Source organism: Balaenoptera acutorostrata, chromosome 4 (genome assembly GCF_949987535.1).
Source record: "Balaenoptera acutorostrata chromosome 4, mBalAcu1.1, whole genome shotgun sequence".
Classification (NCBI taxonomy): Eukaryota; Metazoa; Chordata; class Mammalia; order Artiodactyla; family Balaenopteridae; genus Balaenoptera; species Balaenoptera acutorostrata.
In genome coordinates, this window is record NC_080067.1 from 52,185,364 (window position 1) to 52,212,117 (window position 26,754).

Genomic DNA, 26,754 nt, shown 5'->3' on the forward strand with positions numbered 1-26,754 from the left:
CTTTAAATGACACAATAGACCAGATAGATTTAATTGATATTTATAGGACATTCCATCTGAAAACAGCAGATTACACTTTCTTCTCAAGTGCACATGGAACATTCTACAGGATAGATCACATCTTGGGTCACAAATCAAGCCTCAGTAAATTTAAGAAAATTGAAATCACATCAAGCATCTGTTCTGACCACAATGCTATGAGATTAGACATCAATTACAGGCAAAAAAACCCATAAAAAGCACAAACACATGGAGGCTAAACAATACGTTACTAAATTACCAAGAGATAACTGAAGAAATCAAAGAGGAAATCCAAAAATACCTAGAGACAAATGACGATGAAAACACGATGATCCAAAACCTATGAGATGCAGCAAAAGCAGTTCTAAGAGGGAAGTTTATAGCTATACAAGCCTACCTCAAGAAACAAGAAAAATCTCACATAAACAATCTAACCTCACACCTAAAGGAACTAGAGAAAGAAGAACAAACAAAACCCAAAGTTAGTAGAAGGAAAGAATCATAAAGATCAGAGCAGAAATAAATGAAATAGAAACAAAGAAAACAATAGCAAAGATCAATAAAACTAAAAGTTGGTTCTTTGAGAAGATAAACAAAATTGATAAGCCATTAGCCAGACTCATCAAGAAAAAGAGGGAGAGGACTCAAATCAAGGAAATTAGAAATGAGAAAGGAGAAGTTACAACAGACAACTCAGAAATACAAAGCCTCCTAAGAGACTACTACAAGCAACTCTATGCCAATAAAATGGACAACCTGGAAGAAATGGACCAATTCTTAAAAGGTATAACCTTCCAAGACTGAACCCGGAAGAAACAGAAAATATGAACAGACCAATCACAAGTAATGAAATTGAAACTGTGATTAAAAATCTTCCAACAAACAAAAGTCCAGGACCAGATGGCTTCACAGGTGAATTCTATCAAACATTTAGAGAAGAGCTAACACCCATCCTTCTCAAACTCTTCCAAAAAATTGCAGAGGAAGGAACACTGCCAAACACATTCTATGAGGCCACCATCACCCTGATGTAAAAACCAAAGATACTACAAAAAAAGAAAATTACAGACCAATATCACTGATGAATATAAATGCAAAAATTCTCAACAAAATACTAGCAAATAAACTCCAAGAACACATTGAAAGTTTCACACACCATGATCAAGTGGGATTTATCCCAGGGATGCAAGGATTCTTCAATATATGCAAATCAATCAATGTGATACACTATAGTAACAAATTGAAGAATAAAAACCAAATGATCATCTCAATAGATGCAGAAAAAGCTTTTGACAAAATTCAACACCCATTTAGGAAAAAAACTCTCCAGAAAGTGGTCATAGAGGGAACCTACCTCAACATAATAAAGGCCATATACGACAAACCTATAGCAAACATCATTCTCAATGGTGAAAATCTGAAAGCATTTCCTCTAAGATCAGGAACAAGACAAGGATGTCCACTCTCGCCACTATTATTCAACATAGTTTTGGAAGTCCTAGCCACGACAATCAGAGAAGAAAAAGAAATAAAAGGAATACAAATTGGAAATGAAAAATTAAAACTGTCACTGCTTGCAGATGACATGATGCTATACATAGATAATCCTAAAGATGCCACCAGAAAACGACTAGAGCTAATCAATGAATTGGTAAAGTTGCAGGATACAAAATTAATGCACAGAAATCTCTGGCATTCCTATACACTAAAAACGAAAGATCACAAAGAGAAATTAAGGAAACACTCCAATTCACCATTGCAACAAAAAGAATAAAATACCTAGGAATAAACCTACCTTAGGAGGTAAAAGACCTGTAATCAGAAAACTATAAGACACTGATGAAAGAAATTAAAAATGATACAAACAGATGGAGAGTTATAACATGTTCTTGGATTGGAAGAATCAACATTGTGAAAATGACTATACTGCCCAAGGCAATCTACAGATTCAATGCAATCCCTATCAAACTACCAATGGCATTTTTCACATAACTAGAACAAAAAATTTAACAATTTGTATGGAAACACAAAAGACCCCAAATAGCCAAAGCAGTCTTGAGGGACAGGAGAACGGACGTGGAGGAATCAGACTCCCTGACTTCAAACGATACTAAAAAGCTACAGTAATCAAGACAATATGGTACTGGCACAAAAACAGAAATATAGATCAATGGAACAGGATAGAAAGCCCAGAGATAAACCCATGCACATATGGTCACCTTATGTTTGATAAAGGAGGCAAGGATATACAATGGAGCAAAGACAGCCTCTTCAGTAAGTGGTGCTGGGAAAACTGGACAGCTACATGTAAAAGAATGTAATTAGAACACTTCTTAACACCATACACAAAAATAAACTCAAAATCGATTAAAGACCTAAATGTAAGCCCAGACACTATCAAACTCTTAGAGGAAAACATAGGCAGAACACTCTATGACATAAATCACAGCAAGATCCTTTTTGAGCCACCTCCTAGAGAAATGGAAATAAGAACACAAATAAACAAATGGGACCTAATGAAACTTAAAAGCTTTTGCACAGCAAAGGAAACTATAAACAAGACCAAAAGACAACCCTCAGAATGGGAGAAGATATTTGCAAATGAATCAACAAAGGATTAATCTCCAAAATATACAAACAGCTCATGCAGCTCAATATTAAAAAAAACAAACACCCCAATCCAAAAATGGGCAGAAGACCTAAATAAACATTTCTCCAAAGAAGATATACAGATTGCCAACAAACACATGAAAGGATGCTCAACATCACTAATTATTAGAGAAATGCAAATCAAAACTACAATGAGGAATCACCTCACACCGGTCAGAATGGGCATCATAAGAAAATCTACAAACAATAAATGCTGGAGAGGGTGTGGAGAAAAGGGAACCCTCTTGCACTGTTGGTGGGAATGTAAATTGATACAACCACTATGGAGGACAGTATGGAGGTTCCTTAAAAAACTAAAATTAGAATTACCATATGAGAGATTAACCAAGATGGCGGAGTAGAAGGACGTGCTCTCACTCCCTCTTGCGAGAGCACCAGAATCACAACTGGATGCTGGACAATCATTGACAGGAAGACCCTGGACTTCACCAAGGAGGATACCCCACGTCCAAGGACAGAGGAGAAGCCACAGTGAGACGGTAGGAGGGGCGCAATCAGAGTAAAATCAAATCCCATAACTGCTGGGTGGGTGACTCACAGACTGGCGAACACTTATACCACAGAAGTCCACCCACTGGAGTGAAGGTTCTGAGCCCCACGTCAGGCTTCCCAACCTGGGGGTCCGGCAAAGGGAGGAGGAATTCCTAGAGAATCAGACTTTGAAGTCTAGTGGGAATTGATTGCAGGACTGTGACAGGACTGGGGGAAACAGAGACCCCACTCTTGGAGGGCACACACAAAGTAATGTGTGCATCGGGACCCAGGGGAAGGAGCAGTGACCCTGGGGGAGACTGAACCAGACGTACCTGCTGGTGTTGGGGGGTCTCCTGCAGAGGCGAGTGGTGGCTCTGTTTCACCATGGGGATAAGGACACTGGCAGCAGAGGTCCTGGGAAGTTCTCCTTGGCGTGAGCCCTCCCAGAGTCTGCCATTAACCCCACCAAAGAGCACGGGTAGGCTCCAGTGTTGGGTTGCCTCAGGCAAAACAACCAACAGGGAGGGAACCCAGCCCCACCCATCAACAGTCAAGTGGATTAAGGTTTTACTGAGCTCTGATCGCCACAGCAACAGGGAGGGAACCCACCCCACCCATCAACAGTCAAGTGGATTAAGGTTTTACTGAGCTCTGACTGCCACAGCAACAGTCAGCTCTACCCACCACCAGAGCCTCCCATCAAGCCTCTTAGATAGCCTCAACCACCAGAGGGCAGACAACAGAAGCAAGAAAAACTACAATCCTGCAGCCTGTGGACCAAAAACCACAGTTACAGAAAGACAGAGAAGATGAAAAGGCAGAGGGCTATGTACCAGATGAAGGAACAGGAAAAAACCCCAGAAAAACAACTAAATGAAGTGGAGATAGGCAACCTTCCAGAAAAAGAATTCAGAATAATGATAGTGAAGATGATCCAGGACCTCGGAATAAGAATGGAGGCAAAGATTGAGAAGATGCAAGAAATGATTAACAAAGACCTAGAAGAATTAAAGAACAAACAAACAGAGATGACCAATACAATAACTGAAATGAAAACTACACTAGAAGGAATCAATAGCAGAATAACTGAGGCAGAAGAACGGATAAGTGACCTGGAAGACAGAATGGTGGAATTCACTGCTGCGGAACAGACTAAAGAAAAAAGAATAAAAAGAAATGAAGACAGCCTAAGAGACCTCTGGGACAACATTAAACGCAACAACATTCGCATTATAGGGGTCCCAGAAGGAGAAGAGAGAGAGAAAGGACCAGAGAAAATATTTGAAGAGATTATAATCGAAAACTTCCCTAACATGGGAAAGGAAATAGCCACCCAAGTCCAGGAAGCGCAGAGAGTCCCATACAGAATAAACCCAAGGAGAAACACGCCGAGACACATAGTAATCAAAGTGGCAAAAATTAAAGACAAAGAAAAATTATTGAAAGCAGCAAGGGAAAAACGACAAATAACATACAAGGGAACCCCCATAAGGTTAACAGCTGATTTCTCAGCAGAAACTCTGCAAGCCAGAAGGGAGTGGCATGAAATACTTAAAGTGATGAAAGGGAAGAACCTACAACCAAGATTACTCTACCCAGCAAGGATCTCATTTAGATTTGATGGAGAAATCAAAAGCTTTACAGACAAGCAAAAGCTAAGAGAATTCAGCACCACCAAACCAGCTCTACAACAAATGCTAAAGGAACTTCTCTAAGTGGGAAACACAAGAGAAGAAAAGGACCTACAAAAACAAACCCAAAACAATTAAGAAAATGGTCATAGGAACATACATATCGATAATTACCTTAAACGTGAATGGATTAAATGCCCCAACCAAAAGACATAGACTGGCTGAATGGATACAAAAACAAGACCCATATATATGCTGTCTACAAGAGACCCACTTCAGACCTAGGGACACATACAGACTGAAAGTGAGGGGATGGAAAAAGATATTCCATGCAAATGGAAATCAAAAGAAAGCTGGAGTAGCTATACTCATATCAGATAAAATAGACTTTAAAATAAAGAATGTTACAAGAGACAAGGAAGGACACTACATAATGATCCAGGGATCAATCCAAGAAGAAGATATAACAATTATAAATATATATGCACCCAACATAGGAGCACCTCAATACATAAGGCAACTGCTAACAGCTATAAAAGAGGAAATTGACAGTAACACAATAATAGTGGGGGACTTTAACACCTCACTTACACCAATGGACAGATCATCCAAAATGAAAATAAATAAGGAAACAGAAGCTTTAAATGACACAATAGACCAGATAGATTTAATTGATATATATAGGACATTCCATCCAAAAACGGCAGATTACACGTTCTTCTCAAGTGCACATGGAACATTCTCCAGGATAGATCACATCTTGGGTCACAAATCAAGCCTCAGTAAATTTAAGAAAATTGAAATCATATCAAGCATCTTTTCTGACCACAATGCTATGAGATTAGAAATGAATTACAGGGAAAAAAACGTAAAAAAGACAAACACATGGAGGCTAAACAATACGTTACTAAATAACCAAGAGATCACTGAAGAAATCAAAGAGGAAATAAAAAAATACCTAGAGACAAATGACAATGAAAACACGACGACCCAAAACCTATGGGATGCAGCAAAAGCGGTTCTAACAGGGAATTTTATAGCTATACAAGCCTACCTAAAGAAACAAGAAAAATCTCAAGTAAACAATCTAACATTACACCTAAAGAAACTAGAGAAAGAAGAACAAACAAAACCCAAAGTTAGCAGAAGGAAAGAAATCATAAAGATCAGAGCAGAAATAAATGAAATAGAAACAAAGAAAACAATAGCAAAGATCAATAAAACTAAAAGTTGGTTCTTTGAGAAGATAAACAAAATTGATAAGCCATTAGCCAGACTCATCAAGAAAAAGAGGGAGAGGACTCAAATCAATAAAATCAGAAATGAAAAAGGAGAAGTTACAACAGACACCGCAGAAATACAAAACATCCTAAGAGACTACTACAAGCAACTTTATGCCAATAAAATGGACAACCTGGAAGAAATGGACAAATTCTTAGAAAGGTATAACCTTCCAAGACTGAATCAGGAAGAAACAGAAAATATCAACAGACCAATCACAAGTAATGAAATTGAAACTGTGATTAAAAATCTTCCAACAAACAAAAGTCCAGGACCAGATGGCTTCACAGGTGAATTCTATCAAACATTTAGAGAAGAGCTAACACCCATCCTTCTCAAACTCTTCCAAAAAATTGCAGAGGAAGGAACTCTCCCAAACTCATTCTATGAGGCCACCATCACCCTGATACCAAAACCAGACAAAGACACTACAAAAAAAGAAAATTACAGACCAATATCACTGATGAATATAGATGCAAAAATCCTCAACAAAATACTAGCAAACAGAATCCAACAACACATTAAAAGGATCATACACCACGATCAAGTGGGATTTATCCCAGGGATGCAAGGATTCTTCAATATACGCAAATCAATCAATGTGATACACCATATTAACAAATTGAAGAAGAAAAACCATATGATCATCTCAATAGACGCAGAAAAAGCTTTTGACAAAATTCAACACCCATTTATGATAAAAACTCTCCAGAAAGTGGGCATAGAGGGAACCTACCTCAACATAATAAAGGCCATATATGACAAACCCACAGCAAACATCATTCTCAATGGTGAAAAACTGAAAGCATTTCCTCTAAGATCAGGAACGAGACAAGGATGTCCACTCTCACCACTATTATTCAACATAGTTCTGGAAGTCCTAGCCACGGCAATCAGAGAAGAAAAAGAAATAAAAGGAATACAAATTGGAAAAGAAGAAGTAAAACTGTCACTGTTTGCGGATGACATGATATTATACATAGAGAATCCTAAAACTGCCACCAGAAAACTGCTAGAGCTAATTAATGAATATGGTAAAGTTGCAGGTTACAAAATTAATGCACAGAAATCTCTTGCATTCCTATACACTAATGATGAAAAATCTGAAAGAGAAATTATGGAAACACTCCCATTTACCATTGCAACAAAAAGAATAAAATACCTAGGAATAAACCTACCTAGGGAGACAAAAGACCTGTATGCCGAAAACTATAAGACACTGATGAAAGAAATTAAAGATGATACCAACAGATGGAGAGATATACCATGTTCTTGGATTGGAAGAATCAACATTGTGAAAATGAGTATACTACCCAAAGCAATCTACAGATTCAATGCAATCCCTATCAAATTACCAATGGCATTTTTTAAGGAGCTAGAACAAATCATCTTAAAATGTGTATGGAGACACAAAAGACCCCGAATAGCCAAAGCAGTCTTGAGGCAAAAAAATGGAGCTGGAGGAATCAGACTCCCTGACTTCAGACTATACTACAAAGCTACAGTAATCAAGACAATATGGTACTGGCACAAAAACAGAAACATAGATCAATGGAACAAGATAGAAAGCCCAGAGATTAACCCACGCACCTATGGTCAACTAATCTATGACAAAGGAGGCAAAGATATACAATGGAGAAAAGACAGTCTCTTCAATAAGTGGTGCTGGGAAAACTGGACAGCCACATGTAAAAGAATGAAATTAGAATACTCCCTAACACCATACACAAAAATAAACTCAAAATGGATTAGAGACCTAAATATAAGACTGGCCACTATAAAACTCTTAGAGGAAAACATAGGAAGAACACTCTTTGACATAAATCACAGCAAGATCTTTTTTGATCCACCTCCTAGAGTAATGGAAATAAAAACAAAAATAAACAAGTGGGACCTAATGAAACTTCAAAGCTTTTGCACAGCAAAGGAAACCATAAACAAGACGAAAAGACAACCCTCAGAATGGGAGAAAATATTTGCAAATGAATCAACGGACAAAGGATTAATCTCCAAAATATATAAACAGCTCATTCAGCTCAATATCAAAGAAACAAACACCCCAATCCAAAAATGGGCAGAAGACCTAAATAGACATTTCTCCAAAGAAGACATACAGACGGCCACGAAGCACATGAAAAGATGCTCAACATCACTAATTATTAGAGAAATGCAAATCAAAACTACAATGAGGTATCACCTCACTCCTGTTAGAATGGGCATCATCAGAAAATCTACAAACAACAAATGCTGGAGAGGGTGTGGAGAAAAGGGAACCCTCTTGCACTGTTGGTGGGAATGTAAATTGATACAGCCACTATGGAGAACAATATGGAGGTTCCTTAAAAAACTAAAAATAGAATTACCATATGACCCAGCAATCCCACTACTGGGCATATACCCAGAGAAAACCGTAATTCAAAAAGACACGTGCACCCGAATGTTCATTGCAGCACTATTTACAATAGCCAGGTCATGGAAGCAACCTAAATGCCCATCAACAGACGAATGGATAAAGAAGTTGTGGTACATATATACAATGAAATATTACTCAGCCATAAAAAGGAACGAAATTGAGTCATTTGTTGAGAAGTGGATGGATCTAGAGACTGTCATACAGAGTGAAGTAAGTCAGAAAGAGAAAAACAAATATCGTATATTAATGCATGTATGTGGAACCTAGAAAAATGGTACAGATGAGCCAGTTTGCAGGGCAGAAGTTGAGACACAGATGTAGAGAATGGACATATGGACACCAAGGGGGGAAAACTGCGATGAGGTGGGGATGGTGGTGTGCTGAATTGGGCGATTGGGATTGACATGTATACACTGATGTGTATAAAACTGATGCCTAATAAGAACCTGCAGTATAAAAAAACAAACAAAACAACTAATACTAAACTTTCATTGGGTTATTTGTATGGAAATATGTTAATATAAATGTTTCAGACATTACATGAAATTTGTAAAAATCTTATATTTGTATTTGTATGGAAATATGTTAATATAAATGTTTCAGACATTACATGTAATTTCTAAAAATCTTATATTTGTATTTGTATGGAAATATGTATGGAAATATGTTAATATAAATGTTTCAGACATTACAGGAAACGTCTAAAAATGTTATATGTTCTGGTATAATGTTATAAGTAATAATCCTAGTTATTACTTTAAAATGTATATCTCAGAAATAACTAATTTTCTTGTCAACTGCATTATTATGAACTTTCATCAAATCTTTAACCATGGTCATTTTTAAGTCTTTTGTCATTTACAGACAGTTCTGGGTGTACTCTGATGATTTTGCAAATATGTTCCTATAAAAGGGTTTCATCTTCAAGAAATTCATGGAAAAGACTGACAAGTACAGGTTTCTGGTAACTGACTGTACTGCTGAACTGAATGAATAAGCATTTTCAGAACTCTAATGAAAAACTGATGAACTCATAAAAGTGCTAACAAAAGATCAAGATGAAAAAAAAGAAATTAATTACATGGGACTGAGTGAACTGATGAGGATGAGTATAATTTTTGTGACTTTCTGTCTGAATTAAAAAAAAAAATCCCACAAGGACTCAGAGGCAAAGAATATACAAATCAAGTTTCACTGCAAAGTAAAGGAGCTGTTACAGTGGAGGATTACTGGACTGAATGTCAATATTATGACATAGTATAAGTGTGTTTCATGTTTGGTAATTGCAATCATTGTTGCTTTTGTTGTGGTCATCCATGTACAATGCTTGGTGTCAGTCTATTTATCTCTTGTAAAAATAAAATACAGTGTGTGTGTGTGGAAAAAAAAAAAAAAAAGAATTACCATATGACCCAGCAATCCCACTACCGGGCATATACCCTGAGAAAACCATAATTCAAAAAGACACATGCACCCCAATGTTCATTGCAGCACTATTTACAATAGCTAGGTCATGTAAGCAACCTAAATGTCCATGGACAGACGAATGGATAAAGAAGATGTGGTACATACATACAATGAAATATTACTCGCCCATTAAAAAGCAATGAAATTGGGTCATTTGTAGAGACATGGATGGACCTAGAGACTTTAGTACAGAGTGAAGTAAGTCAGAAAGAGAAAAACAAATATCGTATATTAATGCATATATGTGGAATCTAGAAAAATGGTACAGATGAACCAGTTTGCAGGGCAGAAATAGAGACACAGATGTAGAGAACAAACGTATGGACACCAAGGGGGGAAAGCAGGGTGGGGGGTGGTGGTGGTGGTGGGATGAATTTGGAGATTGGGATTGACATGTATACACTGATATGTATAAAACATATAACTAATAAGAACCTGCTGTATAAAAAATAAAAAATTAAAAACTATAACCAGGAGCCTAAGACTTGGACCAGCAGTGAGTCGGAGGCACTGAGGCAAGACTGTTCAATTAAAAGGACAACAAAAAAGGAAAATGCAGTAGCCTCAGGACAGTAGTTTTCCTCATTTCCACTCTGCAGAAACAAACACAAATCTTCTCTGGAGGAAAGCATTTTCAATTTCATTCCTCAGAATGCCTATAGTTTAGCAACAGCAAAAAATGAGGTTACAATAAAAGATAACCAAACATAGAAAGAATCAATAAGGAACAATTCACCATGAGGAAGAATCATCAGAATAGTAAATATCTAAGTTGGATCCCCAAGGACTCCAGGTATTAGAATTATTTGATAAGAAAATGCAGTAATTAATACGAAATTAAAGAGCTAAAAGTCAAAATCCCCCAAATGAGCAAACAACAAAAGAGCATACAAAATTACCAGGCAGTTAAAAAATGTTTTAGAAAAAAATTGTTAAATTTTAAAACTAAATGTATAGGTTATATAGAAAGTGGGCACATCCCATTATAAACACTCCCATAAAAGTCAAGAATATGATAAGATGCCACCTGAAACGTGGAGGAAAAACCTCAACAAGGAATGGGAAATTTGTGTACAATTTTTCTGAAAGGTATTTTAAAAAATGAATAAATGGATAAATACAGGGTGTGCTTCCTCAATATTTTAAAGATGTCACCTATCAAATTCAATGTAAATCCAATCCAAAAATTAATACTGTTTTTCATGAAACATGAATACTGATCCTAACATTTACTTAGAAGGATAAGATGCCAGAGGATTGTTAAAATTAAAAAAACCCAAAAAACAAAAAAACCCCACAGAAGTAGGAATTTCTCTACCAGATATCAAAACATACAATAAAGCTATGCTGGTTAAAACAGTGGTGTATTTATGTAGGAAAAGGCAAATAGACTAATGGAAAGAATAAAGCATCCAGAAACAAATTCATGTATACCTGGAAATTCAAATGATAACAGTGGAACTTCAAACCAGTGAGGGAGACAAATTTTTCAAAAGAAATTATTCAAAAAGAATCTTGGATGTCCATTTGTAGAAAAAAAAAACATTTTACACAAAAATAAACTGCAAAGTTAAATGCAAAACAAAAATCGACAATAGAATAAGTATTAGCAGAAACTAAAGGAGAACACCTCTATAAATATGAATTGTGGAACATGTTCCTAAGCTAGATACAAAACCAGAGCCACAAAGAAAATCATTTCTTAGACTCAACTTCATAAAAATTTAAAACTTTTGAATGATAAAAATCACATAAACAAAGTTAAAAGATGTATGCTTGAAAGAGACAAAATATTTGCATCATATATAATAAAGGATAATGAATATATTTTTCAAACTACTACTATTAATAGTATTCCCGGGTCCAGTTGATAAGATAAAGGGCTTGATCAGATAATGCACAAAAAACAAGAAATATAAATGGCTAATAAATAATTGAAGAAGAAATTCATCCTAATTTTTTGTCCATTAGATTCACAAAAGAATGAACACATTAGTGGTATCTATCACTGACAAGAATGTGGGGAAAGAAACACCTTTGCACACCTCTGACGTGTATACCAATTGGAACAATATTCCTGCATCTAAACCATCCTTTAAGAATTGAATCCCTGTTGACCCAATAGCATCACTTCTAGAAATGTATCTCTAAGAACATATCACAAGAAATTACTTATGTGGTCTTAAAGATGTGTGTGTGCACGTGTGTGTAAATGTGTGTGTGTATGTGTGACAGTTGGTTAGAGACAATATCTCTTATAATCAACAGGTGATTGAATAATTAAATTATGACGATCCATACTATGAATTACTATGTAGCAGGTAAAAATTCAGGTCTATGTATCCTCACACTGAAAGATCTCCAGGAGATATTGTTTAGGGAAAACAAGTTGCAGGAAAGTATGTCTCATGTGATGCCACTTACATAAAAATTAATAATAAATACTACTTTGTATTTGTATACACACATAGGATGGTATACAGTATATAATAATAAATTATAACAACACCACATATAATTATAATATAACATGTTATAGTATATAAGTATGTGATATAAATATAAGACAATACACATCATGTTAATAATAGATATTTCTTGGGAGAGGGATTGATTTGAAGGGGGAGTGAAGAAAAGGGATATTCACTTCTTGTACTACATGCTTTCTCATTTGTAATTTTTACAGAAGAGCATTAATCTGTTTACTTGCATGATTTAAACAAAATGAAAATGGCTTTGTCTCTGGATGGATAGAGGAAAGTTGAGCAGAGAGGGTATGCAGAAGGGAAAGGAAGACACACAGGTAAGAGCTAGTCACCAGCACAAGAGTCTTTGAATTTTCCTTCCCAACCTTGGGTGCACAATACAGAAACCAGACTCTGGGAAAAATCAAAACCTCAAACAAAAGATTAAGTTACAAACTGATCTGATTCTGGTGGCCAAATCAGGATTAGTAGCCCAGGAGAGAAGAGTTAGGAGCAATAGAAAAGCCTAATCAGATTCACTGGTTGAGATATTTCCCAGAGGCTTTGAAAATCCTTTTACTCCCATGGTGATTCCTCCTCTAAATGACCAAGTTACTGGCTCCCAGCAGGGCCTTGCCATCAGTGATTGCCATCTTATGAGACAATTTAGGAGTCCAAAGCAAAATGCAATTGGACTATTACTTATACCAAATGCTATAGGGATAAACTTATTGTTTAATAATCACTGGAAAGCACAATAGAGCAGTTTTCCAAAAAAGAACTGAAGTAAGTCTCAGGAAATTATTTGGAACTAAATTACTTTGGTCTGAAAATCCTTTAATTTAGCAATTCATAGACCAAAATATGGTTCAATCAAAGGCTCTTTGAAAAAAGAATGCTTTCTTTCATTTTCCCTGTTCCCTAAATTAACCCTAGTCCTATAAAATATCCAAAAGAATTTTATGCAATAAAACAAAGGCTTAACCTGGTAGCTGAAAGCCCTGTGGTTTGTTGTGAAGACATACAGGCTAAGACTATTATGCATTTATCGAAGTGAAATGGATTTAGACTAATGTGAAAGACGGCATGACAAGCTTCATTACAATGTAATGGTATAAAAGTCAAAGCAAAAATAGCATGATAAAACTGACTTGAAAGAGGCCAGGTAGTCTTAACATTGATGATCGCTATACACAATTCTGACTCTAAGAACATTTTTTTCACTTGCTTTTAAAGTTATAATGCCTTTCAGGGAATTCTATAATGATAAAATATCTGTTATTTCTTTCATATTTAGCTTTGACAAAGATTTGTGCATTTAACTAAAATTTATTGAGGACCTACTATGTATATGGCACAACCCAAAAAGCGAGTTCCAAACCTCGTGAATCCTGTCGGTTAGTTGATAGTTACACTATTTTATATGCTTTATTCAACATGTATTTAATGTACATTAATATGTGCTAGATACTGGGAAACACAAGAATGAATTCAACAAATAATCTTTGTCTTTAAGCACTCAAAATACAGTGAAAGATAGAGTATACATATACAACCTTCAAGTATACATGTCAGGTTGTGTTAAATTCAATAATGAGGGACTTCCCTGGTGGTCCAGTGGTTAAGAATCCATCTTGCAGTGCAGGGGATGCCGGTTCGATCCCTGGTCAGGGAACTAAGATTCCCACATGCCGCGGGGCAACTGAGCCCGTAGGCCACAACTACAGCAACAAAGAGCCCACGCACCACAAGGAAAGATCCTGCACGTGCAACTAAGATCTGAGGCAGCCAAAAAAAACTCCACAAATAAATAAATATTTAAAAAAATAAATTCAATAATGGGAGTTAGAACAAAGTGCTAAAAGATCTCAGAAAATAAAACAACTAAAGGCTAAGGCATCAGAAAAGTTTTCATTCTGAGTTTCTTTGGTATTTAAGATTCACAGTAATATGTATTCACTTCAAACTGTCAAAAAATAATCATTGGGGCTTCCCGATGGCACAGTGGTTAAGAATCTCCCTGCCAATGCAGGGGACACGGGTTCGAGCCCTGGTCCGGGAAGATCCCACATGCCGCGGAGCAACTAGGCCCGTGAGCCACAACTACTGAGCCTGTGCTCTAGAGCATGTGAGCCACAACTACTGAGCCCGTGAGCCTAGAGCCCGTGCTCCACAACAAGAGAAGCCACCGCAGTGAGAAGCCCACTTGCCGCAACTAGAGAAAGCCCGCATGCAGCAACGAAGACCCAATGCAGCCAAAAAAAAAAAATCACTGAACAAACACTGCGAGGTGCCAAGCACTGTGACTGATACCAAGTGTACAAGCTGAAAAGACACTGACCCTACTTAGGAAAGCTAACTACAATTTCAGTACAACAGAACACATGCTCTAAGGAGGAACACACAGGTGCAATGGGAGTGCAGAGAAAGAAACACCTAGGTCTGTCTGAAAGACTCCAGAAAGTCTGAAACTTCAAGGATAAATAGGCTTTTGCCAATTGAGCATGGAGGAGAAGGAACTGAAGGCAGAAAGAAGGGCACGTGGCAGAGCCATGAGGCAGCATGGTGGAAACAGGCAAAGTGTGATGCGGAGCATCAAATGAATGGAAGAGAAACGCAAGAAGCGAGGTGGGCCTGGTAGACTGGGGGAGGGCTTTATATAAAAGCTTAAGAATTTTAGAGCTGATATTTAGAATGAGGGTAAGAGGAAGTATTGAAGATTTTTTTCTTAGACACCACTTAATTAGCAGGATGAAGGGCAGATTGGAATGAGACCCGTATGCAAGAAGGGAGACATGTTAGGCACCTTGCAATGTTTTGGGTGAGCTAACTCGAAAGATAATAATTCAAAAGAAGATGAGATTTTGAATTAGAGCAATGGCAGTTGAGAGGGAGAGGTGAGGCTGATAAATATATTTGATGGTAGAATCAACTAGAATTGGCAGTTGAGTGGTGAAGTTTCAGGTGAAGGGAGGAGATTTACAGTCTGCTAGGTAATACAGTAAAATAAGCAAGTTTGGCAGGACTCATGCACAGGGTGAAGCTAAGGAGTTGAAGACGAATTTCTATTTTTTCTGTTTAATTTTCACATATACAAGTATCACTTTAGAATAGAATTAAAAGTCAGAGTCACCGAAAAAGTCTCAGAGGCTGTCCCCAGTAAGCCTATTGCCCATCCTTCTTCTCTTCACGGCCAGGTATCTTGAAATCTATCACACGTTAACTGGATCTATATCAGGCATTATGTAAAACAGAAGCTTTACAGAGGACCACATGATGAGATTATTAGAGATAAAGAAATTCTTCTGGGAGATATGAGTAGTAAATAATGTGATCAGGATACAACCAGGACTACCTGGTTTTGGTACAATGTTTTTTCCACCATATTTAGAATGTGCACCAATATTATCAAACAGAATGGACTAATATACTTAACTGAAATGTTTTTAATGTACTTGATATTCTTCAGATTAACTTTGATTTCTAATTTACTGAGTCTCTTCAATGGAAAAGCAACAATAGTTCATTGGCTGTGCTTATTCCATATCTTAGCAAAGCAACATTTTCTCATTCCCATTTCTGTTTTGTATTTTTATTGGATTAGTGGGTACTTTGGAAACTCTCAAAATGTGGCCTATTGAGAACCCAAAAGTAAGGATTACATCTATGAGTACCTGGCTTAAAAAAAATTTTTTTTAATGAAATACCTTGTCCAGTTGCCCAGGACTATTCCTAAATTACCATCAGTATCATTTTTAAAATACAGATTTCCAAAAACATAGTAGTAAGTCACTATATTATAAAAATCTACACCAGCTCTAAGAGGAATTTCAGACCAAAGATAGATTTGGGTAGGAAATGGGGAGGCAGAACTAAATAAATTAAATGCACACTGTTACTAACTTTATCTTTGGAGAAGATGAAGAGTTGTTTTCTTGCAGCAAAGAATTGGACAGCTATTACGCTGGCTGAGTGACCCCAAAGGACACCAACCGGCTTAGAGACAACATAGGGGTTCCAAAGGCAAACTTTATTGTTAAAGCCAGCAGTTGCTAATCAGAATTAGAAAGAAAAAGAATGTTTTTAATAACATGAATACTCTACTTTTTTTTGAAACGAGTATATCCCATACTGTATCACCATAGGTTGATAAAAGCCTTCTGAGCACTAATGCACCCTTGTCTTGTAGGAAGGAAAATCTTATCATTGTCCAATAGCCCAGGCTAATAGGGCATGAATGCTATCACTGGAAATAGCTGAAATGCAGGGTGTAGGGGAGAAGGAGTCTGCATGGGGTGAAAGGACAAGACAGTTCCATTAAGAGGCAACCAGTAGCCCAACCCGGAGGGCAGAAAATCCTTCTCCCAGTCCCAAAGTTCCCCGTCTACAGCCATCACAGCCTAGGAATGCAGACCACGTTAAAATTATCCCAGGCGTAAGAGAGAACTAAAACAATATTTAAAGTTTCCAAATTGATGAAAGAGTGTAAGGAAACCAATTATTTTCACTGTCATGTAAATAATCAAGTATTTGCAAGCAAATAAGCAGCAGAAATATATGTTTGACCTGCTCTATTGAGGCAATAGTTTTTTGTTTTTTTTTTTAACACAAATTGATTATATTCAGGGAGCACATCAAAAACTGGGAGCACAGTGCTTCTTCAGGTCTGGGGAAACTCAGCAGAGCACTCTTTGTCGTTCCCTTGTTTAGGGCCAACCGTGGAGCTGAACTTATTCACATTTACAGAATCGCCATAAATGGCAGACCCCTATTTGGATTAATACCCAGTGTAAGGGTTATAGCAATAAGAGGAAGTGAACCGACTCTTGTTTCAAGTCTTTACCCCATAGTATGAAATTAGTAAGACAATTGATAAATTTTACCCTGAGTGTTACTGCATACAGTAAGTAATATGTAATACCAGCACTGTGCCAGGTACAAGGTAGCGATCAATATAAAGGGGCTGAAATAATCAATGAATCAATGCAATGGTTGATATTTGAGTCCTCCCAAACTCAATTCACTAACTCCTCCAGCTTTCTGTAATAAATCTACAATCCTCCTTGAAAGTCTGATGTTGGCATATTCCTGAGTTCAAAGTCAAGGTCTCTTTTTACCATGATTGTCAGCTGTGATTGTTGGGAATTTTAGAGACTCAGCTTAGCTGATATCAATACTCTTTATATAAATGATAATTTTTGAAAGAGGGTTAATATGACCCATTCTGTAGGCCATGTATGTTCATTCTCTGTACTACCCTATTAATTTTTAAAATAATACCTCACTTTTTTATAATATTTCAACTAATATCATATATATCAAATTATCAGCTTTCAAAGTATGTAAATATTTTATTTAAATAGATAGTGCCTGAAAACCTTTATCGCTTATTTCTTCAGCTAAAATTTACATCAGAAAAAGAACTCTCCTTTAGTATGCTAAAGGACAAATCTGAAATTTTTCAAAAAGCATTAGAAGTTGTATTCTGAAAGGTGATTGAAAAACATTCTACATTTTGCATTTCTCTAGTAAGTGAGTGAGTGTGTGTGTGCGTGTGTGTGCATGCACATAAGAAAATGATGTATTTGGGTTGAGCATTTGGTGATGTTAGGAAGATGGCAGAAGGCAGACACTGCATTCTTTCTCTATGTCATTTTACATTCCCCACCAATTCTGATAAAAAGACTCATTAAAGCACTGGGGAACTTTCTCATATTGTCACCCCAATGTAGTTCATATACGCTGCACATCATAATGCATCATTATCAGACATAATAAAATGTGAGCTGTTCAAGTTGGTCTCTCTGGCAATAAAGCAACATGGTGAAGAGGCTCCGAGCATGCAGATATGCATCCCAGACTATTGATGAGTCCCTCACAGTTATCATGATTTATTTTACATACCAATTAAATTGAGACGAGAGTGGTAATCAAAAGCATGAATGCCCTGGGCAATGTTGAAGGATGTCATTTTAAGATGCTTTTTTGATTTCTCTCTGCATGCCAGCACCGTAGTGTTTGTATTGCTGGCTGTACTGGAAATAATAGCATCTAAGGACGCGTTGTAAGTAACTGATCAAAAAAGAAAAGAAAAGAAAAGAAAACAACCTTTAGTCAATTTCTCAAAAGATACAGGCAAAATAGAATTGTTTTAAAAGATAAAATTAAAAATTAAACTCAGATTATGATGATGCAACCTGACACTTAGAAAACACCTCACTAACCCCTTCTCTCACCAAAGAACCTACAGCGAAAAGTTACATCAAAGTCTGCATTCAGACTTTTCCTCCACCCCAACGATAGCTTAAAATTTTTTTAAATTAGAACACATGACAGGAAACAATATTAATCACAATAATCATGTGGGATCCTTGAGATATAAGCATCTGGCCAAAATGCTGGGTTCTTCCTCCTGGGCCTAAAGCAGGCAAACAGGAGCTCATCAGCCATCTGCTGCTCTCAAGGTCCGGCTCACGCCCAATCCATAGGTTTTTTTATGTTTTGACTGGTCTAGAATGTTTGAGAGTGGGGTGTCCTGGACTTAATGCTCTGCCAAGAGTCACAAACACAGCTAGAAGCCCAGGTTGATTGGCTGTTCCCCTGTCCCTGATTATCTAGTACTAGACGGGCAGCAAAATTCCACTTCCCAAGCAACAAAAGTGATCCTGCTGCCCTTTGTCAGAACGACCTATACATTCCTATCAGACTTGGGCTCCAAAAGACATAGCTGCTCAGTCACCAACTTCAAACCACTAAGCCCTCCATGGTTAGAGGGCAGTTCTCTTTTGCATTTTGCTAAGACAACGATTTGTGCCCCAAGGTGAAAGATTTCTGATTTGACCTCAAGCCCAAATTTCTGCCTCACATAAAGACGGATGTTGGAAATTTGTACAGCTTAAGAAAAGTTGCTTTAATAGAACGGCTCTTGAAAATGTTTCTGATCTGTTTATTATACAGAATCTAGAACAACACTCTTGGAATACAACTCTCAATGGATCACTCACATTCCTGCACTTCTTATGAAACTAATCCCTGACAGCACTTCCTTCCACACTATCTTCTTAAAGGTGTTTACATAGAAAACAGCCTTAGAATGTAAGATCGCTTCTCCCTTTGCAGCAAATGATAGACAAACTTACTACCAAGAATAACTCTGGAGCAAAAGATAGCACTCGCCTGCCCACTGTAGAAGATTCAGGTTCTCTAAACTCAGGGTTCCTCTCCTGTAACATGACCCACTGCGTGTGCAGGCATTCATCTGCAACTGTCTGCTTTGCCTCTGTGGGACTTCGGTGTCAAGGGGAATTGACACAAATATGCGGATACTCATGGGGCTTGCTGTGCTGGGAGTAATGAAGTCTTTTTTCTCTAACACAGGAGTCTTCTGTCCTCTGTCATTTTAGATTATTTTAAAAATTCTTTCTCCAAGTGAGAACCACAGTATTTGTATTGTTAGCTGTGCTGGAAATGGCAAGCTAACTTATTAGTAACTAACTTGGAAATAGTCTTACTATTTTGGTGAAAGAATTTAATTTGCTTTATATAGATGCGTGTATATACATATGTGTATATATATATACACACATATATATGAATACATACATTTCCGAATTACTAAAGGCAAGGAAATTCTGAGAGGCAGAAGTATAGCTCAATACATTCTTTCCTTTGAGCTTATTCTATTAAGATGATTGCTTCTAAAAGCAACTGGGACTTATATGTTTTAACATGACCAATTTAAAACTAAGGAGATTGGGGCTATTCATGTGTCACATACAGATGTCCTCTCTCAAAACACAGCATCCAATCTTCAGATTTATTAGGCATCTACTATGTGCCCTGTGCTATGATACCTTTAATAAGAGAAGAAATAGACATAGCTTGGATGGTCCCAAGCTTGGAAAAAAAGATATGTAAATCAAACAATTACAGAAAACTTTAGTGTACAATAAAGGGATAAATTGAGTAGTACAGAAATTATAATAGAAGTTCAAAGATGAAAGAAACCAGTGTGGGCTTCAGGGTTTGGAAGACATTTGGTGGGCCCTGACAAAAAGAGAGCATTTCAAGAGATAAGTGGTGACAAAACACATGTGTGGGAAACAAAAGGTAAACTCCAGAATTCAGAGCTCGAAGAAGACGAATCTACTCCTTTATTTTACAGGCTAAGAAATAGAGACCCGCGCAGGTTCAAAGATTTGGCCAAAGTCAGCAACTGACTGCTGTCCAACTCAGAACTAGAGCCCAAGCATTCTGATTCTGAGTTTGGTAGTTTAATGTTATATAATGTGCAATATTAAAAATCCAGTCGGGATTGGACATTAGCGTTTGGCAGAGCCAGAGTACAAAGTCAGATCTGATCTCCTGACCACTGGAACAGGGCTTCTCATGTTTTAATATGCACAACTGTCACCTAGAGATCGGTGTTAAAATGCAGATTCTCATTCAGAAAACCTAAGGTGCTGCATTGCTAACGATCCGCAGTTGTGTTTGCTGATGCTCTCTTAGGACCACACTTGGAGCAGCAAGACACTAGAATACCTTCCTTAGAGCACTGCCATCCTTCTATAGTCTAGAGAATTAAACCATAGTTCTTAAAATTGGGGATATCAAATGCCCCTTTGGGAATCTGATGAAAGATATAGACCTTCTCCACCAGAAAGATGTGTACACACACAAAATTTTATATAAAATATCAGGATCTGGGGAACCTCCCCCCTTCTACTCATGAAGCCCAACCATGATAGATCTGAAGAATTCAGGTAATTCATTTCCAGCTATAAAGTAATTTGGGATTGCAAAACACTCCACCTGCTTTTTCAAGTGATTCTTAAAGTTTCTTTTACTAATGATGGATATGCTTTGTGTTAATCAATGCCGAGTAAGCAGCTCTTTGCAAGGGAGAGCCCTTTGCAGGAAGCAGCTCTCTGCAGGAGGCCCCTTTTGTTTTGTCACTTTAGCAAAGCTATATTGTAACTAACCTTTAAACTAGGCGCCCCCATGCTCTACTCACCTCCTGCCCAAGCACACCTTTCAAATCTTTTGATCACACAATGCCTTGCCTAACCTGTTGATGCTTTCCTTACATCAAAGAAAGAGAAATGAAGACTAAGTAATTAACAGATGACTAGATCTTTTCCCCAGCTTCCCCTTCTGTAATCCCTCAAGCCAACTGTGTGAACAAGACAGCATTTAAAGAAAGATCACAAGGGGTCCACAAGTCTGCATGCAATGGGAGAAGGTGATGAATCTGACCCCCTACCTCAATGATTAAATGAGTTTGCTCCCCCTTTTTCCCTTTAAAAACTTTCATGGCCAAGCAGAATCTTCCGAGTTGGTTCTAGAACACAAGTCCGCTTTCTCCCCAGGTTGCAGGCCTCCTGAATAAAGCAACCTTTCCATTCCTACCAGCACTTGTCTCTCAAGTATTGACTTTCAAGTGGCGAGCTGCCCAACCTGAGTTCAGTAATGCCCACTTTGGCGCAACTAAGGAGCCCGTGAGCTGCAACTAAGGAGCCCGCCTGCCGCAACTAAGACCCCACACAACCAAATTAATTAATTAATTTTTAAAAATACCAAAAAAAAAAAATACCCTCTTTGGGCTTCTCTTTTTAGTTTCTACTTCTTTAAAGTAAATGAGTTTAACCGATCTTTGATGCCAGGGTTCTACAAATCAATGCCAGAAAACAATTTCTAAGGAAAAAAGGAGGAGCTGCAATAATGCAAAGGAGACTTTCAGAAAGGAGAGCTCACAGAGCTCTAGGCAAACAGAATAATTCACTGAGCAGTGTATTGTGAAATGTCGTGAAACACAAAAAGACTGCTAAGGGCCAAACTGGTCTATTTCTCCACTCTGCCCAGAATTCACCTGGATGGTACATTTCTTGGTCATCCCCCATCATGTAATCTCCCTCAATCTATGGATTACTTGTAATAATTATTCGGGTAATTTTTTGAATCCCTCCCATTCATTACCAGGTATCATCATGCCAGATGCCCTCACCCTGTAGTCATCTTTAGTGGGCAGATATCCCAAATTTACTGATGAGGAAATAGTCCAAAAGCCATATCACCCAAAGGCATGTGGCTAATTGGAGGTGGAGATGAGATTGAGCCCAGTCCTGTCTGGCTGTGAGCTTTCCATTTTGTACTACTGCATCCTTATTTTTCACTAAGCCACACTGCTGTATGTATGCCAGGTTCTTTCTATTACCAACCACATTTCTGTTCCCCAGACTCTCAATCCCAGACCAAACTCCCACTTCATCTTTAGTCTTTCCTGATCTCTTCACTTTTTTATTGCTACTTATCCCCCTAGGACATAGTATTCCTATGTCCTCTTGTTTTCCATCTCTTTCTCATCTACTCTTTCCTTCTTGAAAGAAAGAAAGAAAGAAAGAAAGAAAGAAAGAAAGAAAGAAAGAAAGGAAGAAAGAAAGAAAGAAAGAAAGAAAGAAAGAAAGGAAGAAAGAAAGAAAGAGATAAATGAAGGAAGGAAGGAGTAATCAGTTCCTATAAAACTGAGTTCTTTGAGCCTCATTGGGGAGCAATTAATTTTAGGAACATAAAGGTTGCTGATCACTTTTACACTAACACTGCTACTTTACTAGAAGTACCAACAGTATAAAATCTGACGACAAGTATCCTCGTCAGGAGCAACCTCAATGAAAATATTCCCTTTGTTTACAGAAAATGCTAAGAGTTATTATAACCCGACTTAATGAAGCAATATTATAATACATAAAGTATACAACACAGCACTATAATTATATCTTCAAGTCCATGGAAATTCCATAATATCATTACACTACAATCAAAATAAAGTATTTCTACCCAGAAAATTGCTTTGTCATGTGTTTCCACATTATATCCAAGTATCTTCTTTAGTTTTGAGGCTATAAAGAAAGACATATAAAGAAGTACATTCTGCCCGGTATTTAAAGTATGGCTGTAAGATTTGAATCTGGAGGTTAGCAAGTGACATTCATGGGCCTGTAGTGTTACATATTAGAGGCTCAACAATTCACACTTTATTTCTAAACCAAGATATAACCCGTTTCTGATTAAATTGTAAAATGCCGGAGCTCCTGAAAATGCCTGAGCAAAAGGTGAAAGTAAAGCCATTTCCTTAAAATCAGATTAACTGATATATAAAAATGTGTTCCTCCCTTCTTGAAGAGAGGAAAGGAAATAATGGGTTATGATGAAAAAGTTTTTAAAATATCAAGCTAGGGAATGGGATGAACTGATAAAGTATATGAGTTGTTTTTAACATTCTCAGTGAGTTTGGGGATTGGTAAAGAAACATTTTAAAATTACTTTTCAATAATATTTGAGAGGGAAAAAGACAATTTGATCATGTCTGTCCATTACGATGCTAACTTTCAGCTCTTCACTGTCTTGCCCCTTAGTCATAAAAAAGGCATTAAGGGAAGCTGTCATTGATATCTGTCCTCATGTTGCTGTCAAAATAACCCTGTGTAGGGCTTCCCTGGTGGCACAGTGGTTGAGAATCTGCCTGCCAATGCAGGGGACACGGGTTCGAGCCCTGGTCTGGGAGGATCCCGCATGCCGCGGAGCAACTAAGCCCATGAGCCACAACTACTGAGCCTGCGCGTCTGGAGCCTGTGCTCCGCAACAAGAGAGGCCGCAATAGTGAGAGGCCCACGCACCGCGATGAAGAGTGGCCCCCACTTGCCACAACTAGAGAAAGCCCTCGCACAGAAACGAAGGCCCAACACAGCCATAAATAAATAAATAAATAAATAAGGGTATTAAAAAAAAAAACCCTGTGGAATAGCAATTAGTTAATGTGAAAAAAGTGATTTGAAATGAAAAGTGATGCCCAAAAACTAAGTAAGTAATCTTATTAAGTACCCTTAGAGTAAGCTAGAATGAGGCCACTCTTTTATAATTTGCCAACAGATGAAAGCTATAGCAGGGTAGAAAATTGGGCCATTTCTAACTAGGAATTCTTATTATCATTTTTCAGGCTTTTACTTTATGAGTCACATGACTTACGAAAACTCACTACCTTGAACTTTCTTTGATGCCCTCTTGTTTGAGGGAGTTTATTTTCAGTTGCATTTCTTATTTTGAAGTTGGAGTACCATTCTCTGAGACCACCACAGGGCTCTCTACATTCTGAGCAGCTGCCATTTCAAAGAGGAAAGATAAGAAAGAATAATTCTATCTATTCCATTTTTAAAAATCAAAATACATCTAACTCAGCACTGGTAGGTATATTAAAAATAATAATGCAGTTCATTTAATGAATTTTCAGAATACTGATTAGACCTATGTTCACAATACAATGGATCTTACCCTTCCACCACACTGTGGAACGAGCTGCAGGAAAAGATCTTTTACTTCAAACTGAGGCCAGTGGCTCACAGCTGATTTCAACTGCTTTAAACCCAGTGAGGGCGCTGGCAGGAAGGGCAGCGTGTTCCAGCTGACTCAGTGGTGCACCATTTTTGTCTGGAGGACTGATTTAGATGCAGGGAAGTGGAAAAACACACCAGCAAGACACTAAATCTGGCTTCTCTTCCAAACTTAGTCCCATCAATTATGAAGGCTCCCAAAGCAAACGACCTGCTGTCTGGATTCTAAATTCCAGGGCACAGTTCCATTAATTAGCTCAGTAATTATTGACTTTATCAGTTCAAACTCGTAGCCGTGGTCAAACAAAGGGGGCGAAACACCCTTCAACATAATAAAAAGTCAATCATTTTTATTATTGGCAATTTAGTATTCACCCTTTCCGGAGCTGTACTTCCAGTCTCTGGTTTCCAAGGTTTCCAATGATATTGTCTATATGAAAAGGTAATTCTTTGGGACCAAAAAAAAAAAGAGAAACTTCTTTGAGGTTGAAGACATTTATGTCTTGCCACTACTGCCCAAAATCACTGTACTTACTTTTCAAGCATTTCAGAAGGTAATTATTTTTCCGTTAAAATACACCACAGAACCACTGAGATGCAATGAAAACATTTTCTCCTTCAAAGTTTTAAATAAGTATGAACCTTACCTTAAAGCAGTAAGCTAGGGGGTCTGGGCAAGATGGCAGAAGAGTAGGACGTGGAGATCACCTTCCTTCCCACAGATACATTAGAAATACATCTACACGTGGAACTGCTCCTACAGAACACCCACTGAACGCTGGCAGAAGACGTCAGACCTCCCAAAAGGCAAGAAACTCCCCACGTACCTGCGTAGGGCAAAAGAAAAAAGTAAAAACAGAGACAAAAGAATAGGGACGGGACCTGCACCAGCAGGAGGGAGCCGTGAAGGAGGAAAGGTTTCCACACACTAGGAAGCCTCTTCGCGGGTGGAGACTGCGGGTGGCGGAGGGGAAGCTTCAGAGCCACGGAGGAGAGCGCAGCCACAGGGGTGCGGAGGGCAAAGCGGAGAGGTTCCCACACAGAGGCTCGGCGCCGAGCAGCGCTCACCAGCCCGAGAGGCTTGTCTGCTCCCCCGCCAGGGCGGGCGGGGCTGGGAGCTGAGGCTCCGGCTTCGGTCGGATCGCAGGGAGAGGACTGGGGCTGACGGCGTGAACACAGCCTGAAGGGGTTAGTGCACCACAGCTAGCCGGGAGGGAGTCCGGGAAAAGGTCTGCAGCTGCCTAAGAGGCAAGAGACTTTTTCTTCCCTCCTTGTTTCCTGGTGCACGAGGAGAGGGGATTCAGAGCGCCGCCTAAACGAGCTCCAGAGACCGGCGTGAGCCGCGGCCATCAGCTCGGACCCCAGAGACGGGCGTGAGACACTAAGGCTGCTGCTGCCGCCACCAAGAAGCCTGTGTGCGAGCACAGGTCACTCTCCACACCTCCCCTCCTGGGAGCCGGTGCAGCCCGCCACTGCCAGGGTCCCGTGATCCAGGGACAACTTCCCCGGGAGAACGCACGGCGTGCCTCAGGCTGGTGCAACGTCACGCCGGCCTCTGACGCTGCAGGCTCGCCCCGCCTCCTCTGTACCCCTCCCTCCCCGCGGCCTGGGTGAGCCAGAGCCCCCGAAGCAGCTGCTCCTTTAACCCCGTCCTGTCTGAGCGAAGAACAGACGCCCTCAGGCGACCTACACGCAGAGGCGGGGACAAATCCAAAGCTGAACCCTGGGAGCTGTGCGAACAAAGAAGAGAAAGGGAAATTTCTCCCAGCTGCCTCAGGAGCAGCGGATTAAAGCTCCACAATCAACTTGATGTACCCTGCATCTGTGGAATACCTGAATAGACAATGAATCATACCAAATTCAGGAGGTGGACTTTGGGAGCAGGATATATTAATTTTTCCCCTTTTCCCTTTTTTGTGAGTGTATATGTGAATGCTTCTGGGTGAGAT

General features: G+C 38.5%; 1 protein-coding gene across 1 annotated transcript in view; it reads right to left on the reverse strand.

Annotated features, from left to right (window-relative positions):
* WDR49 (WD repeat domain 49) overlaps positions 1 to 26,754 on the reverse strand; it is a 156,904-nt gene that overhangs the window by 87,212 nt on the left and 42,938 nt on the right. The window contains 2 exon segments of the mRNA XM_028162686.2: positions 16,326 to 16,474; positions 18,327 to 18,494. Of these exon segments, the coding sequence (XP_028018487.2) occupies positions 16,326 to 16,474; positions 18,327 to 18,494 (317 nt within the window).